Here is a 15686-nt window from a genome sequence, read left to right as displayed (position 1 = left end):
TGGACTATGTATCCCTTACATTTTACCAGAAGCTCATGGGCATATTTTTCATGGCTTTAAAATTAGGTTTGAAGGCTGTTTTTGAATGGAACCTTTTTTTCGAGTACAGCCAAACGATTTGTGATCCATACAAATAATAATTTCATGGGATTACTTCTACCGTCACTTTTCCTGTGAACCCATAGCCTTCCTCTTTAAAGTTAGAGACTTATCCTTGATTGAATCGTGGCTGCCGATTTATATATACGTCCATACATATTTATCTGGGATAGGATGAGGATAAGAAAATTGCAGGTTTTCATATATCTATATTAACAGCCTCCGCACGCACCAACTTTCACTATAATGAAGACAGCCCTGGAAAATTCAACCAAAAAAGTAAAAAAAATCAAAACGAGCTGTTTTTCATGTATCTTAATACTGCATGGATCTATAAAACACTTAGCTCCGCAAGGCAACTAATCTCACCCTGCCACCATCATAACGAAATATTTAATGGTATATTTTTACAGATACATAAACAAAATTTTTCTTGACTAATCACCATTAGAATACAACCAGGAATTATGATAAATATTAAGAAATTTTATTTTGTAACCCATACCAACCTAATACATTTAATTAATATCAATCAAAGTAATAGCCATTACCTTGTGTAACCTAATCATGAGGAGGAACGTTGAAGTAAATTAAAGTCATGCAACGAGCGCTAGTTATTTGAATGATGGATGTTGTCGAACTGGCCGTAATATGTTTTATTCATTTCGTTTCTATTTTGTTTTAATGTTTTGTTGACGGCTTTAAAGGAAGTCGTTGGTAAACATTATCAAATGAATAATGTGCCTATTAAACCCCAAATTAATTGTTAACATAAGCAATAAGAAGCTACAGCCTCATGTCAATGCTTTTCATGCTACAATTTAACGTTGTCGTAGGATGGAAAGTCGTAAAGAGGAAGCAGGCAGAAAAAATGTAAGTTGAAGTCGGTATTATGCCTAATTTATTATTTATTTAAACTACTCGAAAGGGTTTTATTTTCATTTGATGTCCTACTGACTCAGATATATGTTAAGCTATATATTTATTAGCTGGATGCTCTATGAATTACAATTGGTTAGCTACCCTAAGATAGAAAATTCAATCTTTCGAAATAAATTAGTGTATGCTTACCGAACTGCACTTTTAAAGAATTTTGCACTGTGATACATGAAAGAAACAACCTCCGATTGCATCTTCGATGAACAATCTCCGATGGTTTGGTATCTTCTTTGTGACTAAAATATTACGAGTTAGACTGCAAACTTCAACTCAAATAGTGTTTCTGAAGTAATACAATTTTTTAAATTTTTCTTGACATGTCCATACGGTAGTGTGTAATTGCAGAGGATGTAATTGAATTTCATAGTTTTCTCTAAGGATAAAAATGCCTTCAGAATCCCTTAGAAGGTAGAGATCCTTTTGATACATTTTTAATACTATCATAACATAACATGATCAACCGTACTTACACACTTTTACCGTGGTATAGATCAACTAGTATTGATTGCTACCTTAGTTTGGTTTTTATCGTGGTTTATGAATACCTCTATGTTTTTGAACGAGAATTATTCGCAATTGTTAGGTTTTATTTTCCACTGAACTTATTTGCAGAAACATGGTCAAACAGGAGGAAATTATACTTGAAAAGAATAACGTTTCGCTTAGCTGGTGTAGCCCATGTGAAATATAAGAATATATTATTGTAGTTTTTTGCCGCAGACATAGTGATGCATCTCAGCTATGCAGATGAGTTGTCATAGGTGCAGATACCTGCAAAGAAGATAGCTTTTTTTAAATCAATTTAAGAGAAACAGTTATTTTCCTTGGAATGGAAGCTATCTCCTTCATTAGTGGTAACAAATAAATTCATGTATATCGTGAGTCACATATGATGATCCAATTCAATGGCCTTTGATTTAAGTAAGTACCTTATTTTGTATGTTATTGGAAGTATACAATATTATAGACTACCCATCCATTATGATTTTCCTAAGATACATGTTGCTTACCTCTATTTATGTTAAGATGGATACTTAGTCGTTAAATCTAGAAATTGTCCATAATTTTTTTTCTGGAATTTTTATTTGGCTCAGGAATTAAAAATAGAAATGGGGTGTTTCAAACAGCCAGGCGAAAATCAGAAAACAGGGTGCAATTTTCACTGGGAAATTTTAGATAAAGTTTGGGAAGTGAGAGAATGAGAAGCTAGAATATGAGTGGCCATCCTGATAGTTGTTATCCAATGCAACAACAAGCAAATGCCACCCGTAGTTTTTATACCGCAGCTGAATGCTTTTATTAGATTTCAGGTGCACTAATTGCAAATCATTTGATCATATTTCCTTGTATGTGCATTATTCCAATCCTATCCTCAAATATGGGAATTTCAGTTTGTGAAAATGTAAATCTGCCAGTGTGTCAGTGAAAATTAATATTTCATTGGAACTTCTTACTATTTGTCTCCTTGTATGTCCAGCCCATGTATTTAGCCTTTCACAACTTTGTTTAATATTATTAATATTATCCACCAGGATGGCCAAATTAAAGGCGAAGATCCCATTCCAGTTCAGAATGTGAAGAAAGAATTCCACAAAGAGCTGGAAATAGCAATGGAGTTGGCTATGCAGGATGATGGTAATTATGACTGGTATACATTTTAAATTTTACTTGATAGATTGGTGCAACCATGGAATAATTTAATATATGTATCTGAAGCTCTTATGACTAGTAATATTGCCCGCCAATCTCTTTTATGAAGAAAGTTACCTTAACAATGTAGACTTTTGGCCTTCCGTGTACATAGGGATGAATTTAGAATGACACATCCATGTAGTGTGGATTCCCATAGAGTACTTTAGCCAGACAGCGCAAAAATGTTTATAAGAGAAATGAATATTGGAAGGAACACTTAAGATCTGCAGTAAAATGATATCCTCTTCGAACTGAAGCTGATTCAGTGTTAGTTTAGAATTGACGTTGTCATATTAAACAGTGAATGTCAATGCATATTTAGGTAGTAAACAGCAAGATATTTTTCAGATAACTGAAGAGGAGCTATCTATGAAATCATGTATTAGTTAACTCTAGTTGAATAAACTTTACTGGGGCAACCATGGGAAAATAATCACCTGCATGTTATTGACTAGGAGTTTATTTTGGATACCACAGTTCATGTGCATCCAGTGCAACCAATGCCCACAGTTTAAAAGTTAGGGTGAGGAAGCTTACCAGCTGTTGCTAAAAATATTTTTAATAAATTTTTCAATTGAATCAATTCAGCAAAAGTTGCCAATTTCTTATTGTCTCAAGATTTAACGGTTAAATTGAGTCTTGTTTTGCCACCCAGGATAAATGAAAAAAAAACACTGCCTTTGAAAAAATCCTTTCAGTCAACATATATTGAGTAGAGATTAGAAATTATTAAAATTATATTTTTGCCGCAAAAGTATATTTATGTACTTGAGCATGTTTTCATTATGAATTCACCAAAGTTATAATTATTCCTCATCAGTGTCCATATTTTCACTGTGAAGCTGAATTGCCCCTCTTCAATGTTATCAGTGCATAATGCATTTACAGTTGAAGTGTAATCTTGCAATGCCCTTGGGTTCATGTCCAGGTTTTATGTGATTTCAGTCCATAGAAGAAGCCCATAAAAGAATAAATCCTTGAATTGAATGAGTCCCTGCCAACTTCAGTAAAATTGGATTTTAGTGTGCACTCTTGAAATTAATATGATTGGTAATGATTAAGTCACATGGGTTGATCTTTGCCTCATCCATACTTTTTGTTAAAAGGACCTCTACTTTTGGTGAAATGGGAGTATGATTTCTTTGAAGGGGTTTTAATAGCTTTTGTCAAAGACTTGGGGAGAGACAATGAGTGAGATGAGGACTGAGTGACCATTAAAAAGGGAAAGAATGACTTGCAGGGTTCCATTGCTCAATGGAGAATCCTTTGACAATTGGCACCTGACAGGACCAATTGGGTGTTGGTGGCGATTTCACTTATATTTGAGTGGCATTAGATGACAGTTGGTTACTATGATGTGGGTGTTGTGTGATGAAAATAAGGGTAGGTAGTGCAAATACATTTTCATGAATGAATTTTCTTATACAAATCTGACAGCATTTTAAAGTCAGATCTGGGCCCCTTTGTTTTGCCCCTCTTCCAAATATCATGATTGATATAACCCTCCCCTTCCTCCCTCAGTCTCCTTCCCTCTCTTTCTTTCCATTCCTTACCACCCTATGGTCCTGTTGACAATCAGTCAGTGAAGCCTGCCTGGTGAAGGTGGCCTGAAAAAGAAACCCAAAATGTGGGTTAATAATTCATATTTGGCAACGCTGTTTGGATTACCATAATTACCCACATAAGTTCAAGCCACAGGGCTCAAGTTATAACAGAATTATATACTGTTACCTGCTCTAACTGCTATGGGTTTGTACCAATATCTATTGAGGGTATTTAGGGAGATAATTTTCTATTCATGTTCTATAAGTAGGCAGGCTGTTAAGTATTTTGTAATACAGGGTGCGGCAACATAACTTCCTTTTTTCAAATGCAAATTGCTTTCAATAAGGGAAGTTATGTTGCTGGACCCTGTATAAGGTATTAACAGTTATTCCTCCTGAAGCAGTCCCCTGTAATTTTAATAATTGAATGATGTTGTCATTTGCTATGGTTCATTAGTTTTGATTGTTATAAATCTATTTTCAACAATTAAAAAATATTCCTTTTTCCTTTCTGTTGTAGAAGGCAATGCACAAGAATTTGAACAACCCCATTCCACTTCAGCAAATGAAAATATGGATACAACTGCTGAACTGGAGCTGTATGTTCATCAGTGCCAAGAAAGGGTAATTCATTTATTATTCAGTAATTGTTTCTCAAGAGTTAATGCATGTAATGGTCCACGCAAAAATCAGAAAAATCTATGATAAATAAAATCCATAAGTTTGGAAAAAATTTAGGCCAGTTTGGGACCCTTCATATTGCTAATCTTATGCAATGTTGACTTTGCTATTTTAGTTTCCCTCATCACTAACTTACCTTTATCTTTTCTGTGTCACCTACTGCCATTGCTTAATTTTCCAGGATGGTCATCAATATTTTTATCCTTGAAAATAGACAATAAATTGAGAATCAGGGAAATCTTAAAAAAACCTGGAATTTCAGGGAATGAGTTTTAAGCTATCAGAAAGTAGATTATGGAACGATGAAGGAAAAATCCATATGCATTTTCTTAATTTGAATCAGATAAGAAAGGCTACCCTAGTGAATTTTTTTAAACTTGCTACTTTCAGTATATTATGTATTCTGTAAGAAGGTAAATAATTTTGCAATGAACATTCATTTAGCTAATCAGTCTAACCAAGTGGTTCACTGTGAAACAACAGTCTGCCCACCACTGCCGTGCAACTGAGCAATAATAGTGAGGTACTTCTTTGAATGATAACACCATGGTGAAAAGATACACAGTAGTAGGAATAATTTTTTCACAAGCACTATAGAGAAAATAAGTCCTGGCAACTACGGAACTCAGCCACATTGGCTGTGTGTTGTGCCCAGCAGTGGGAGATGCAAGGCTTTCGCAGTCATTATCTCACAAAATCCTAGCAAAGCAAAACTAACAGTGTCAGCACAGAAGTTGGAGAAAAAATAGCGAATTAGTTAGAATATAAACTTGGAATGTTTGGAAAATATTGGGAACTGGAAAATTAGTGAATATGAATTGATAGATGGAAAGAGGAAAGATTGATGTTTTACTTGTGGTCTATGCGAGGTGAGATGGAAGGGTAGTGGGGATTACTGGAGTGATAGCTATAGAGTAATTTACAGTGGAGGGGGTGAGAGCAAGCGAGGGGTGGCTATAATATGTAACAAAAAGTTAGGTAGAAGTGTAATAAACAGAGCAAGTGACTGATAGAGTATAATAAGTAGAAGTAAAAGTGGAGCCAATTAACTTGGTCATTGTTAAGGTGTACATGCCCCTAGGCAATCATAGGGAGGAAGGAGTCGATAGGGTACAATTAGTTAGATGACAAAATCACAGATTTTTATCAAGGGAAACATTTGATAGTAATGGGGGGATTGAATCTGAGTGCAGGCAGATGAATCTTACTGCAATTTCTGACATTTTTTCGGTAGATCGTTAATAAAGATATTTGTGGCTTTCACAGATTGGAACCAGTTTCTCAATATTCTCGCCTTCTAAATTAATGTTTTATGCCCTCTAACTATTAAGGAATATTTTGTTTATATTTTTTATATTACCTTCTGGCATTGGAATAATTTTCAATCCCTAACCTTAGGCATTTGGTCTCACAGACTGTGGACATTTGTAAACTGTGTTTCTTTAATCCTTGCATTGGTTTTGATTTTTCAGAAATTCAATGCCTTCAAATTAGATATGTCCTAAACGAATACATCATATTCATCCTAGTTTTTTCTCTATTTTTAAAAGGTCATTCATAAAGTTCTATTGTGGTTTGTCGAACATATGTCTCTGTTTACATAAGTAAACATGTCTTGACATTATTGACCAAGCAAAATATTATTTTCATAAATCTAGGGTGGAATTAGATTTTGAATGGAGGTGATGGCATTTCCCAATTATTTGAAAACTTGAATTCTTCTAAGATGCTGGTTGGGGACAGCATGTAGTGTTATCATTATGTTGACTTGTCAAAGCTTAACGAGGATAGGAATTAAGTACAAGCTAAAAAATGACTGAAACAATGCTTTTGTTGAATGCAATCTCATCCCCCTAAGATATGACATAATGACATAGCTGCTCATTGTGTTGGCAATGTTTTTTTCTAAGACTTTAAGACTAAGGAGATGACATTATTTTCCTGTAAGTTAAGCAAAGGCTTGATTATGATCATGGGAATTTCTCATTGAAAAAATTATTCCCCTGGACTGGAATTTGAACCTGGATTCCCTTGATGATTGGCCAAGGGCTTAAACTACCTGCCAGCTAAGCTACATGCATCCTCTTACAGAAGGTATTTCTAAAGGCTTTAAAGGAACAGGATATTCTGGCAAATTACTGAACATTCAATGTTACAAAGTAATTATTAGTCATATGTGCTGCACTGTAGTCCATGAGTAATGCTAGTGTTTAAACCCTGGAAAATGGACCTAGGCTGACTGTAGACCTATTATATTGTGAATAATTAGTGGCATTGAATATTACGAAAAACTGGTATTGGCCCATCACTATTTTTTATTAATATGTGCCATTATGTTTTAGCTCACGAAAATTGCTGGGTGTATACATTAGGTAGGTTTCTAGAAAAACTTCCTAATACACTTGATGGTATCAGGCTTGACTACATGGAAATTAATTTTCAAATGAAAGGTGAAGGCTGGATATTTTCCAGAAAATTTTTTATTTGATACAACTAGTTTCAATCCAATGCATAGGAAAAACTTGTTTCCCTTGTTCACCTAAAAAGAAAGAGAAGCCATCCTGCCAATTGTATACTTTCAAGAGAGCCATCTCTTTGAATCCTCAGAAAATTACAGTGCTGAAGTTTCAGCATTAGTAAGGGCAATTCCAGGGAATCTATAGTTGCTTTTAAAGATTTATTTTTACATATTTTCTGCTTTAGTTCATTTCCATGGACCTTTATTTTCATTTTAAAGGCTTCTGTGACTGGTGGTTGATGAAGACTTCATTCTTCTTCCAGGAATTCTTGTTTCATAGATTGTTTTGGTGACATAAGTTTCACCTTCCAGTCGTGGAGGACTCTTCATGTTAAAGTAATTTTCATGGTGTTGTGATGGCTTTAGATATTGTTTGTTGTATTTTGGCGGTGAAATGAAACGAAGGCCACTTGGGCCTGAAGATGCCTCCCTGACATGGGTGGATTGGGATGAAACTGTGGCTCAAACAACTTACTAGTTAGAAACTCTTGGAAGGAGAATAAAACTTTAACCTTAATCTTGGTTGTGAGTAAAAATCTCATCGATTTTCATGTGATAGAGCTTTAATTATCTTGGCTATGAATGTTCAAGTCAGGTAATATGCATAGGTTTCTTGTAAATAGAAAAATATCAGTGTATATTTCATATTAAGCATTCTATTTTTTTGGCCTATGTTAAGGATACGAATTTATAATGTGCCAATAGAGAATACATATCTATTCTACAAAATATTAGTATAACATAATAAAGCACAGTGATCTGTGAGATTGTTTGTCTGGGTTAGTGTTTCAGAAGTACCTGTGGTTACAGATTAACACTTGGTTCTGTGTATGAGTCATCACTTTGAAAAGTTTTACTTCATTTGAAATGAGACAGTATTTTTTTGCGTGAATGAATGATTTCCTTGCATGGACTGTGTTTGTAAATGAGCAGCAAATGAGTTTTCTTTAAAATCTTTTTGTATTAACTTGTTTTATCACACTTCTGTAATATGACAGAATGCTTATTTTGTGTAATGTTAATTTTTAATGAGCTTCATTATTATACTATATTAATTACTATACTACACTATGTATACATTACTATACTATATATATACATTACTATCATATGATTATATTACACTATATATATAATATTAATACTTTACTGCAGATTGAGGAGTTTGATAAGGAGTTAAAGCAACGGGACAGTACTATAACTCAGCTTGAGGAAACACTGAATGGAATTCTGAGCATAGTGAAGAAGGCACATGAAGAAGGGCGGTTAGCTGAAGATTATGTGGAAGTTTTAAAGACAAGAGTTAGCTCTGCCTCAAAGAGTTTGCCCAGCGTATACCAGGTAAAACATGAAGATGATGACATCATCTCAGAAGAGCAGGTGAATTCCATTATTGGTTTTATAATTTTGGTTTTCCAGTTAAGAAAATTTTCCTATGTATGAAATACTTTTGTTTGGAAGCCTATTTGTCACTTGTTAGTGACTGGCAATTAAGTACTTAATTAAAATCGCTTCATTAAAATCAAAGCCAATGAAAATTTCTCATCTAAGTTTTAAAGCCAAAGCCTGTTTGTTAACCTTATTAAATTTTTCGATTTGACGTGTGCCTTTCTGCAGAGCAATTCATTAAATTGAGTTGCCTATCATAAACTCAGTTTTGGGTTCCATGGAGTTGCCGGAGCATTTCATCTCATCAAATAAGATTCCACATGACAGTGTCCTGCCATATGCTAGTGAGAACCTGCCTACCTGATCTCAATGCTTCATGAGGATGTTAGAAAATGACCTGCCTAACTGTCCTTTGTCTAGTGTGTTTTGCTTTTCAAGGGTAGTTGCAAGCAAATGGGAATAAAGTTAGTCATTAGTCGTATGAAACCAATGTATGGAGGCAAATTGAAATATTAAGTTCCTAGCAGCTGTGAATAACTTTGCTGGACCAAATAATCTGTGCAATAGTTACTGGATTTAATTTGTGTCATACACCTTTTTATGTATATGGGCAGCTTCTTTCATAAATCATAAATAGGAAATAACATTGACATTATGACATTGCAGTGCGTTGGTTTCATTTTAAATGTGGTGCTGCTGCAATACTCAATGCACACTGGGCTAACAGGAATGTTGCCCCTCTACTAATATGTGCGTAAGTGTATCTCTCCTGATAAACTCAGATTCTAGAGGCATTTAATCTTAAAAGTGTGAGAGTGTTGTAAAGTCATAGAATATGGTTGCATGTGATACAAATATCTATGCTATTGAAATGAAAACAGAATGTAAGCATCACATAAAAAGTTAAAATGATAATAACCGCATGAGATCTTAAGAGAAAAGATTGTCGTGCAATTTTGCATTTAAACTTGAATTCCTGAATTAAGCTTCTGAACTTGGAAAAAAAGGCTGCTAAAAGGTATTTTGGCACATTGGTGATGCATTTCTGGGATTCTATGATGAATAAATGTTGATACATGTGTAGCTTTTAATTTTTTAATGTTACAATTCAATTTTCTTCATATCATGAGTTAACATGGAAATCCTTGATCTTTTGTCTGATCCAAGTATTTTTCATAAAGTCTAACCTGAAAAATCACAGTGTGTCTTATGCGTCAAGTTGTCTAATGGGTCATGACAAATTATAAATGCTGAGTTTTGTTTAAATGTAATAGTTTAACAATTTAATTATATCAATAATGTGTTTCAACATCTCTCATAGCTTTATTAAGGAATTCTAGTATTCAGATGATAACACAAGCCTTAATTCATTTATTCAAATACATTTACAGTAGCAGATTAATTTATAAAATGCATATTTATTGACTAATGGGAATGCACCAAAATAAGAATTTCTACAACGGAAAAACAGCAAAAAATTTTTATTGCAAAAAATGGCCCTTGATAAATGATGTGCCATTGCCAGTTATTTTTGCTGCGGGTATTTGTTTTTCCTTTCTCTGGCAAAAATAAGTGACTTACAAATTTTATGTTTGCAATGTGTAAAAATCCTCATTAATGCAATTTATTTTAAGGGAGAAAATGAAAATTGATGCAGGTGGTAGTTGCATTTATATATTTTTGTTCACTGAATTACATGCTACCCTTATATAATGTATAGTACTACCTTGATCAAAAAGTTCCCGGAATAACCACCGTGTGGCGCTCCCATCGTTCCGATTTGAGTTCTGTTTTTTTTGTTAAATTGGTACATCTGTTGTTGATATTCCCTTTAAATCTTAGTGTCATAACTTGACATTTGCAAAAGTTACGGTCGGTTTTCGGTATGTCCATCAGTGCTTCCTGCGATTTTTCCATTACTTCCTCTCGGCTGCTAAAACGCGTTCCCCGTAATGGTTTTTTAACTCGATTGAACAGAAAGAAGTCACAGGGAGCCAAATCAGGTGAATTCGGTGGCTGTTGGATGGTATTTGTTGCATTTTTCGTCAAAAAATTACGAATAATGATAGCACTGTGCGACGGTGCGTTATCATGGTGCAAAATCCACGAGTTTTCTGCCCACATTTCTGGTCTCTTTCGGCGAATTGCTTCACGCAAACGTCTCATAACGCCCAAATAATACTCTTTGTTTACTGTCTGGCCTTCTGGCAAAAATTCATGATGCACTACACCGTTGTAATCCATGAAAACCGTCAGCATTGCCTTCTTTTTTGACTGAAAACGACGTGGTTTTTTTGGTCTCGGCTCATTTGGTGAACGCCATTCACTTGCCTGATGTCTGGATTGCGTGTCGTACTCATAAACCCACGTCTCGTCTCCAGTAATGATCCTTTTGATGAATGTGGGATCGGATTCAGCCTCGCAAATCATGTCTTTTGCGACGTCAACACGGTCTCTTTTTTGCATGAAATTGAGGTCTTTTGGAACCAACTTTGCTGCTACACGACGGAAACCCAAATCATTAACCACAATGTCTTGGGCGGATCCATAGGCAATGTTCAAGTCCTCCGCTATTTCTCTGATGGTTAATTTGCGGTTATTGACCAACATTTCTTTTACTTTATCAATTTTTTCACCGGCTTTCGATGTCGATGGTCTGCCACTGCGTTCATCATCTTCGATTGACTCACGACCACTTCTGAACCGCTCGTGCCACTGGTAAACGACCGTTTTTTTTAGAGAATCGTTGCCGAAACACTTTTCCAACATTTCCAACGTCCGTGCGCCACTAAATCCGTTTTTTACGCAAAATTTAATACAAGTTCGTTGTTGCAAATTTAAATCCATTTCTGAAATTGTAAAAAATCGCCAACACACACAGAGATAGATGTACTCTTGGCTACGTAACTTTTGCAAATGTCAAGTTATGACACTAAGATTTAAAGGGAATATCAACAACAGATGTACCAATTTAACAAAAATAACAGAACTCAAATCGGAACGATGGGAGCGCCACACGGTGGTTATTCCGGGAACTTTTTGATCAAGGTAGTATATGACAGTTTTAAAATGTAGGTTTATCCTTGATAGGATGTTATTAATTTGAAATCCAAGATGATGATCCCTGAAATTGGTTTACAAACAGTGGTACCTATTTTTTTTCCATCTGTTTTAAAATAAAATTCCCATACGGTGCCCATGTATAAAAGCTTTAATGACTGGAGACTAAATAATTTAATACCATAATGGTAAACTGAGAAACAAGCTATCAGAACCAGTCATTTCCATGTAGTTATATATTCTCTCTGTGTATATAGATGTGTATCTTGCCATTGGCAAATAACTCTTTTGAATGAGGGACTGCAACAGCTGAAAAATGTTGTGTAACATTTATGCTTAGTTTCCAGTTTTTTTTCTTCCCAGTATGTAAAAGGGAAACATATATTGCATTATATTGTGTGTTTTAATAAGCCCTCAAAAATGGCAAGAAATAATGTAATAATTAAATCTCGAAGACTGCACTAAAATAACATAATATTGATGGTCTGCAGTGGACGAGAATATGAAAAGATCTGTGGTAATCACATATGAATTAATGGCTTCGTTCACCTATTGGTTTTGGTGCCTTTTTATGCCAATATAATAAATGCCTGGTCTTGATCTTAGTATCTTTTTTCACTGTAAGGTTTTTTTGAGTTTGAAGATGTATTTAGTTTGTATGGACAAAATATTCCTACACCTTTAAATTTATGCATGAAAGCTGGTGGTGGCATACTTGATGATATTTCTTTAGGTATAAAGTATCAAGAAAAGCTGAAACTGCCCTTTATGTGTATGTTTATATTGCCAAGCTTCCCAATCACTCCTAATGATCCTGCTTTTTATATCTCTATTTTACATTTGTCAATTTTGACTGATGTTTCTCTCACCAAAGCACCAATGAGATTTGAAGAAACACTGGTGGTCAACGACTTAAAATCTGAAAGTATAAAAAGTATAGTTTTTGGAAAAGTATAAAGTTTTGCATTGTATCCCATTATTAGTACCACACCAGAGAGAAATTGGTGTATAGCCATTAAAGTTTTTGAATTTTTTAATAATAATTGCTTTGCTAAGCAGTATTAATGCATGAATTATTTTTTTGAATGCTCCTTGTAAATATCCGTGGTCCTTCCATTTCAGGATCGGAGCTTAACTGAGATATCTGAATCACCCGCTTTACATCCCTTCCCAGACAGGAGCAGAAAAAATATTGAAAATGGGTAAGCTGGAATAGAATTTTGAGGTTGTTATGATATCATCACTATCTAAGTTAATGTGAATACAGGGTGCATTCCAAAAGTGATGCTTTTATTTTTTTTAAGTAATTCATCAAATAGATTTGCACAAACACTTAAAATTCTCCAAAGTACTGTCCTTGGGCCTCTACACAATTTTTCCAGCGACTCTGCCATGACTGGTACGTGCCCTGGAGGGCATCTTCGGGGACCTCTTGCAAGGTCTTCGTCGCAGCTGATTGGATCTCTTCTATGGACTAAAAATGGGTTCCTTTTAGGGCTGCCTTGATCTGAGGGAACGAAAAGAAGTCTGCTGGGGCAACGACAGGACTATAGGGGGGGTTGGGTAATGTTAGTCCCTGATGTTTTACCAGGTACTCGGGACTCGTAGCGTGCTGTCGTGCTGGAGTTGCCAGGTAGCAGAGATGTCTATTCTCATCCTGAAGACCCTTTTTTGGAGTCTTTCTAGTGCATCCACGTAGTAGGCAGCATTAATTTTCTGTCCTTGAGGATCAAATGCCTTATGGACCACTCCACTGTCGAAAAAGACAATGAGCATTGTTTTCCCTTTTAATTTGCTCATTCTTGCATTTTTGGTCTTGGGGGACTGGTCGGTGTGCCACTGAGAGCTTTGGCATTTTGTTTGTGGGTCGTATTGAAAAACCCAGGTTTCATGACCAGTGATGACCTTGTCCAAATAATCAGGTTCATTTTAATACGTTGCAAAAGTTCACTTGAAATTTCTGCTTGGTTGGTCTTTCGTGACACGGTCGGCATGCAGAGGTTTACAATAACTGACGTCCTGCCAGTTCCACAGCTTGGAGAGCACTGAGACTGAGTCTCCCCTTCACCTACTCTACCTTCACTTAATTAGTTCAATCCCACCCTCTGACCAATAAGAGTGGTGAGGGAGATTCAGTTGCATTACTTTTGGAACGCACACCTTCTACATTCACTGTATGTGTTTATAATTGAAACATGTTAGTGCCTGAATCATAAAATAGCATGGCATATCGGTTTGTACCGATATGTTAAAGGCTCTTGCTAAAAAACTCGGTAACTCACATTTTGCATGGTGAGTATGTCACAGATTTTCTTAAGAATTTTTTTAACAAATTGATTTGATCACAAAAGTTTCACTTTTGGAAAACCATTGGAAATATCAGCAAAACTGTCATCAATTTGTGTGCTGTAAAAATTCGTAAGGGAACCCGTCCATATAATCTCTCTTCATTTTTTTCAGTCAAAGTGCATAAGGAATTTGGTTTAGAGATTTCCTTTTTAACATGTGCACATGCAAGTTCATGTGTGGTTAAACTTCTACATATATTTAATGAGAAAGCCTGCTTGTCTGAAATCTGAAGTCTGAAATGCCTGCTTGGCATCACCAATTATTTTCATGCATTCTTATTTATCCCTGTAGGGCAAATGAAGCATATTATAAGCAATGTAGTCATCAATGTCAGCATTTGGAGGAGATCAACCAGATAAAGGAGCAAGTGTTGGAGAGCTTGGAATTTCTTCAAGTCCCTGCAGATGTTTTCTTGAAACACCGTGAATTGGGCCTATCAGGTAAGTTTAAATGCAGGTTGGGAAGACTTTGTGCTTATAATATGGTTTCTGATCATGAAATAATTCCCTTTTAACAGATAACATACGATACTTGTCATCCCAAGCACACTTGTATAAATGTGCTAGCGAGGAAGCAGTTGCACAACTACAGTCAACCAAAGAGAAGAGTGAATCCATAAAAAGTGAAGTGATAAGCAAAAAGGAAGAAATATGTAAATTAAATGCTCAAATTGAAGATCTTAATTGTGAACTTAAGTTAATGAAGGACAGGTGTAACAAATTACAGCAAGATTCTATTGACAGTACTGGGTTGTCTACGCAGCTTAATGAGCACCAGCCGAAGAGTACACTAGAGAATAAGCACACACAATCAAGCATAGATTTGAATATGATGGATAAACTTATAGAAATTTCAACCAGTGATTCATCAAAGTTAACTGACTTGAAACATATATTATCTGATATGAATTTAATGAGGGATGACGATGAGAAAAATTTTATGGTGCTTGTGAATATGAATTGCTCCTTGTCAAATGAAGATGAGGTGCAAGCTGAGTGTGAAAAAGATGGTGAAATGGAGAATTTGACCCATGGCACCTCTACACATTTGTTGGGGCTTGAAAATAGAGTAATGTCTCCAGACAGTAGCCCCCCCACGTCTTCCTCAAAATTGACAAAGAATGTTTGTAATGAGGTAAAAGTCAATTTGGAAAATCCTGATGCATGTGTTAGCATTACAGAAGACTTGTGTAGGGAAATTGAAAAGAAAAATTCTTCATGTGAACTCAGTGAAATGGGTTTTGGTGCATCTATAATTAATGACTCAAAGGTTGAAGAACTTTTACTTGATTTGGGTGCAAAAGCAAGGGAGGGATCAATTATTAAAAGGCAGCTTAAAATCATGGAGGAAAGGGAAAAGAGTTTGAGGAACCAACTAATTTGTGCAATAGATACTTGTGATAAGGCAGAGAAAAG

At 35.3% G+C, this 15686-nt stretch overlaps 2 protein-coding genes across 2 annotated transcripts in view; both read left to right on the top strand.

Moving 5' to 3' along the window:
* The first annotated feature begins 936 nt into the window (after positions 1 to 936).
* LOC139685805 (tropomyosin-like) lies at positions 937 to 15148 on the top strand. Its single transcript, XM_071582923.1, has 8 exons — positions 937 to 972; positions 2571 to 2673; positions 4795 to 4898; positions 8629 to 8853; positions 13045 to 13124; positions 14563 to 14711; positions 14789 to 15013; positions 15132 to 15148. The coding sequence occupies exons 1-8, from the start codon at positions 937 to 939 to the stop codon at positions 15146 to 15148; spliced, it is 939 nt and encodes a 312-aa protein (XP_071439024.1).
* LOC139685687 (rootletin-like) overlaps positions 15111 to 15686 on the top strand; it is a 114398-nt gene continuing 113822 nt past the window's right edge. The window contains exon 1 of the mRNA XM_071582674.1: positions 15111 to 15686. Within this exon, the coding sequence (XP_071438775.1) occupies positions 15175 to 15686 (512 nt within the window). The 5' untranslated portion in view covers positions 15111 to 15174.

Source organism: Hetaerina americana, unplaced genomic scaffold, assembly GCF_022747635.1.
Source record: "Hetaerina americana unplaced genomic scaffold, ioHetAmer1.1.p SCAF_12, whole genome shotgun sequence".
Classification (NCBI taxonomy): Eukaryota; Metazoa; Arthropoda; class Insecta; order Odonata; family Calopterygidae; genus Hetaerina; species Hetaerina americana.
This window is presented reverse-complemented; position numbering and strand designations above follow the sequence as displayed.

Coding starts and splice junctions, on each gene's coding strand:
- LOC139685805 (XM_071582923.1), top strand. CDS start 937: ATGGAAAGTCGTAAAGAGGAAGCAGGCAGAAAAAAT. Junction 4,899..8,628: donor TTCATCAGTGCCAAGAAAGG/GTAATTCATTTA, acceptor ACTTTACTGCAG/ATTGAGGAGTTTGATAAGGA. Junction 8,854..13,044: donor ACATCATCTCAGAAGAGCAG/GTGAATTCCATT, acceptor CTTCCATTTCAG/GATCGGAGCTTAACTGAGAT.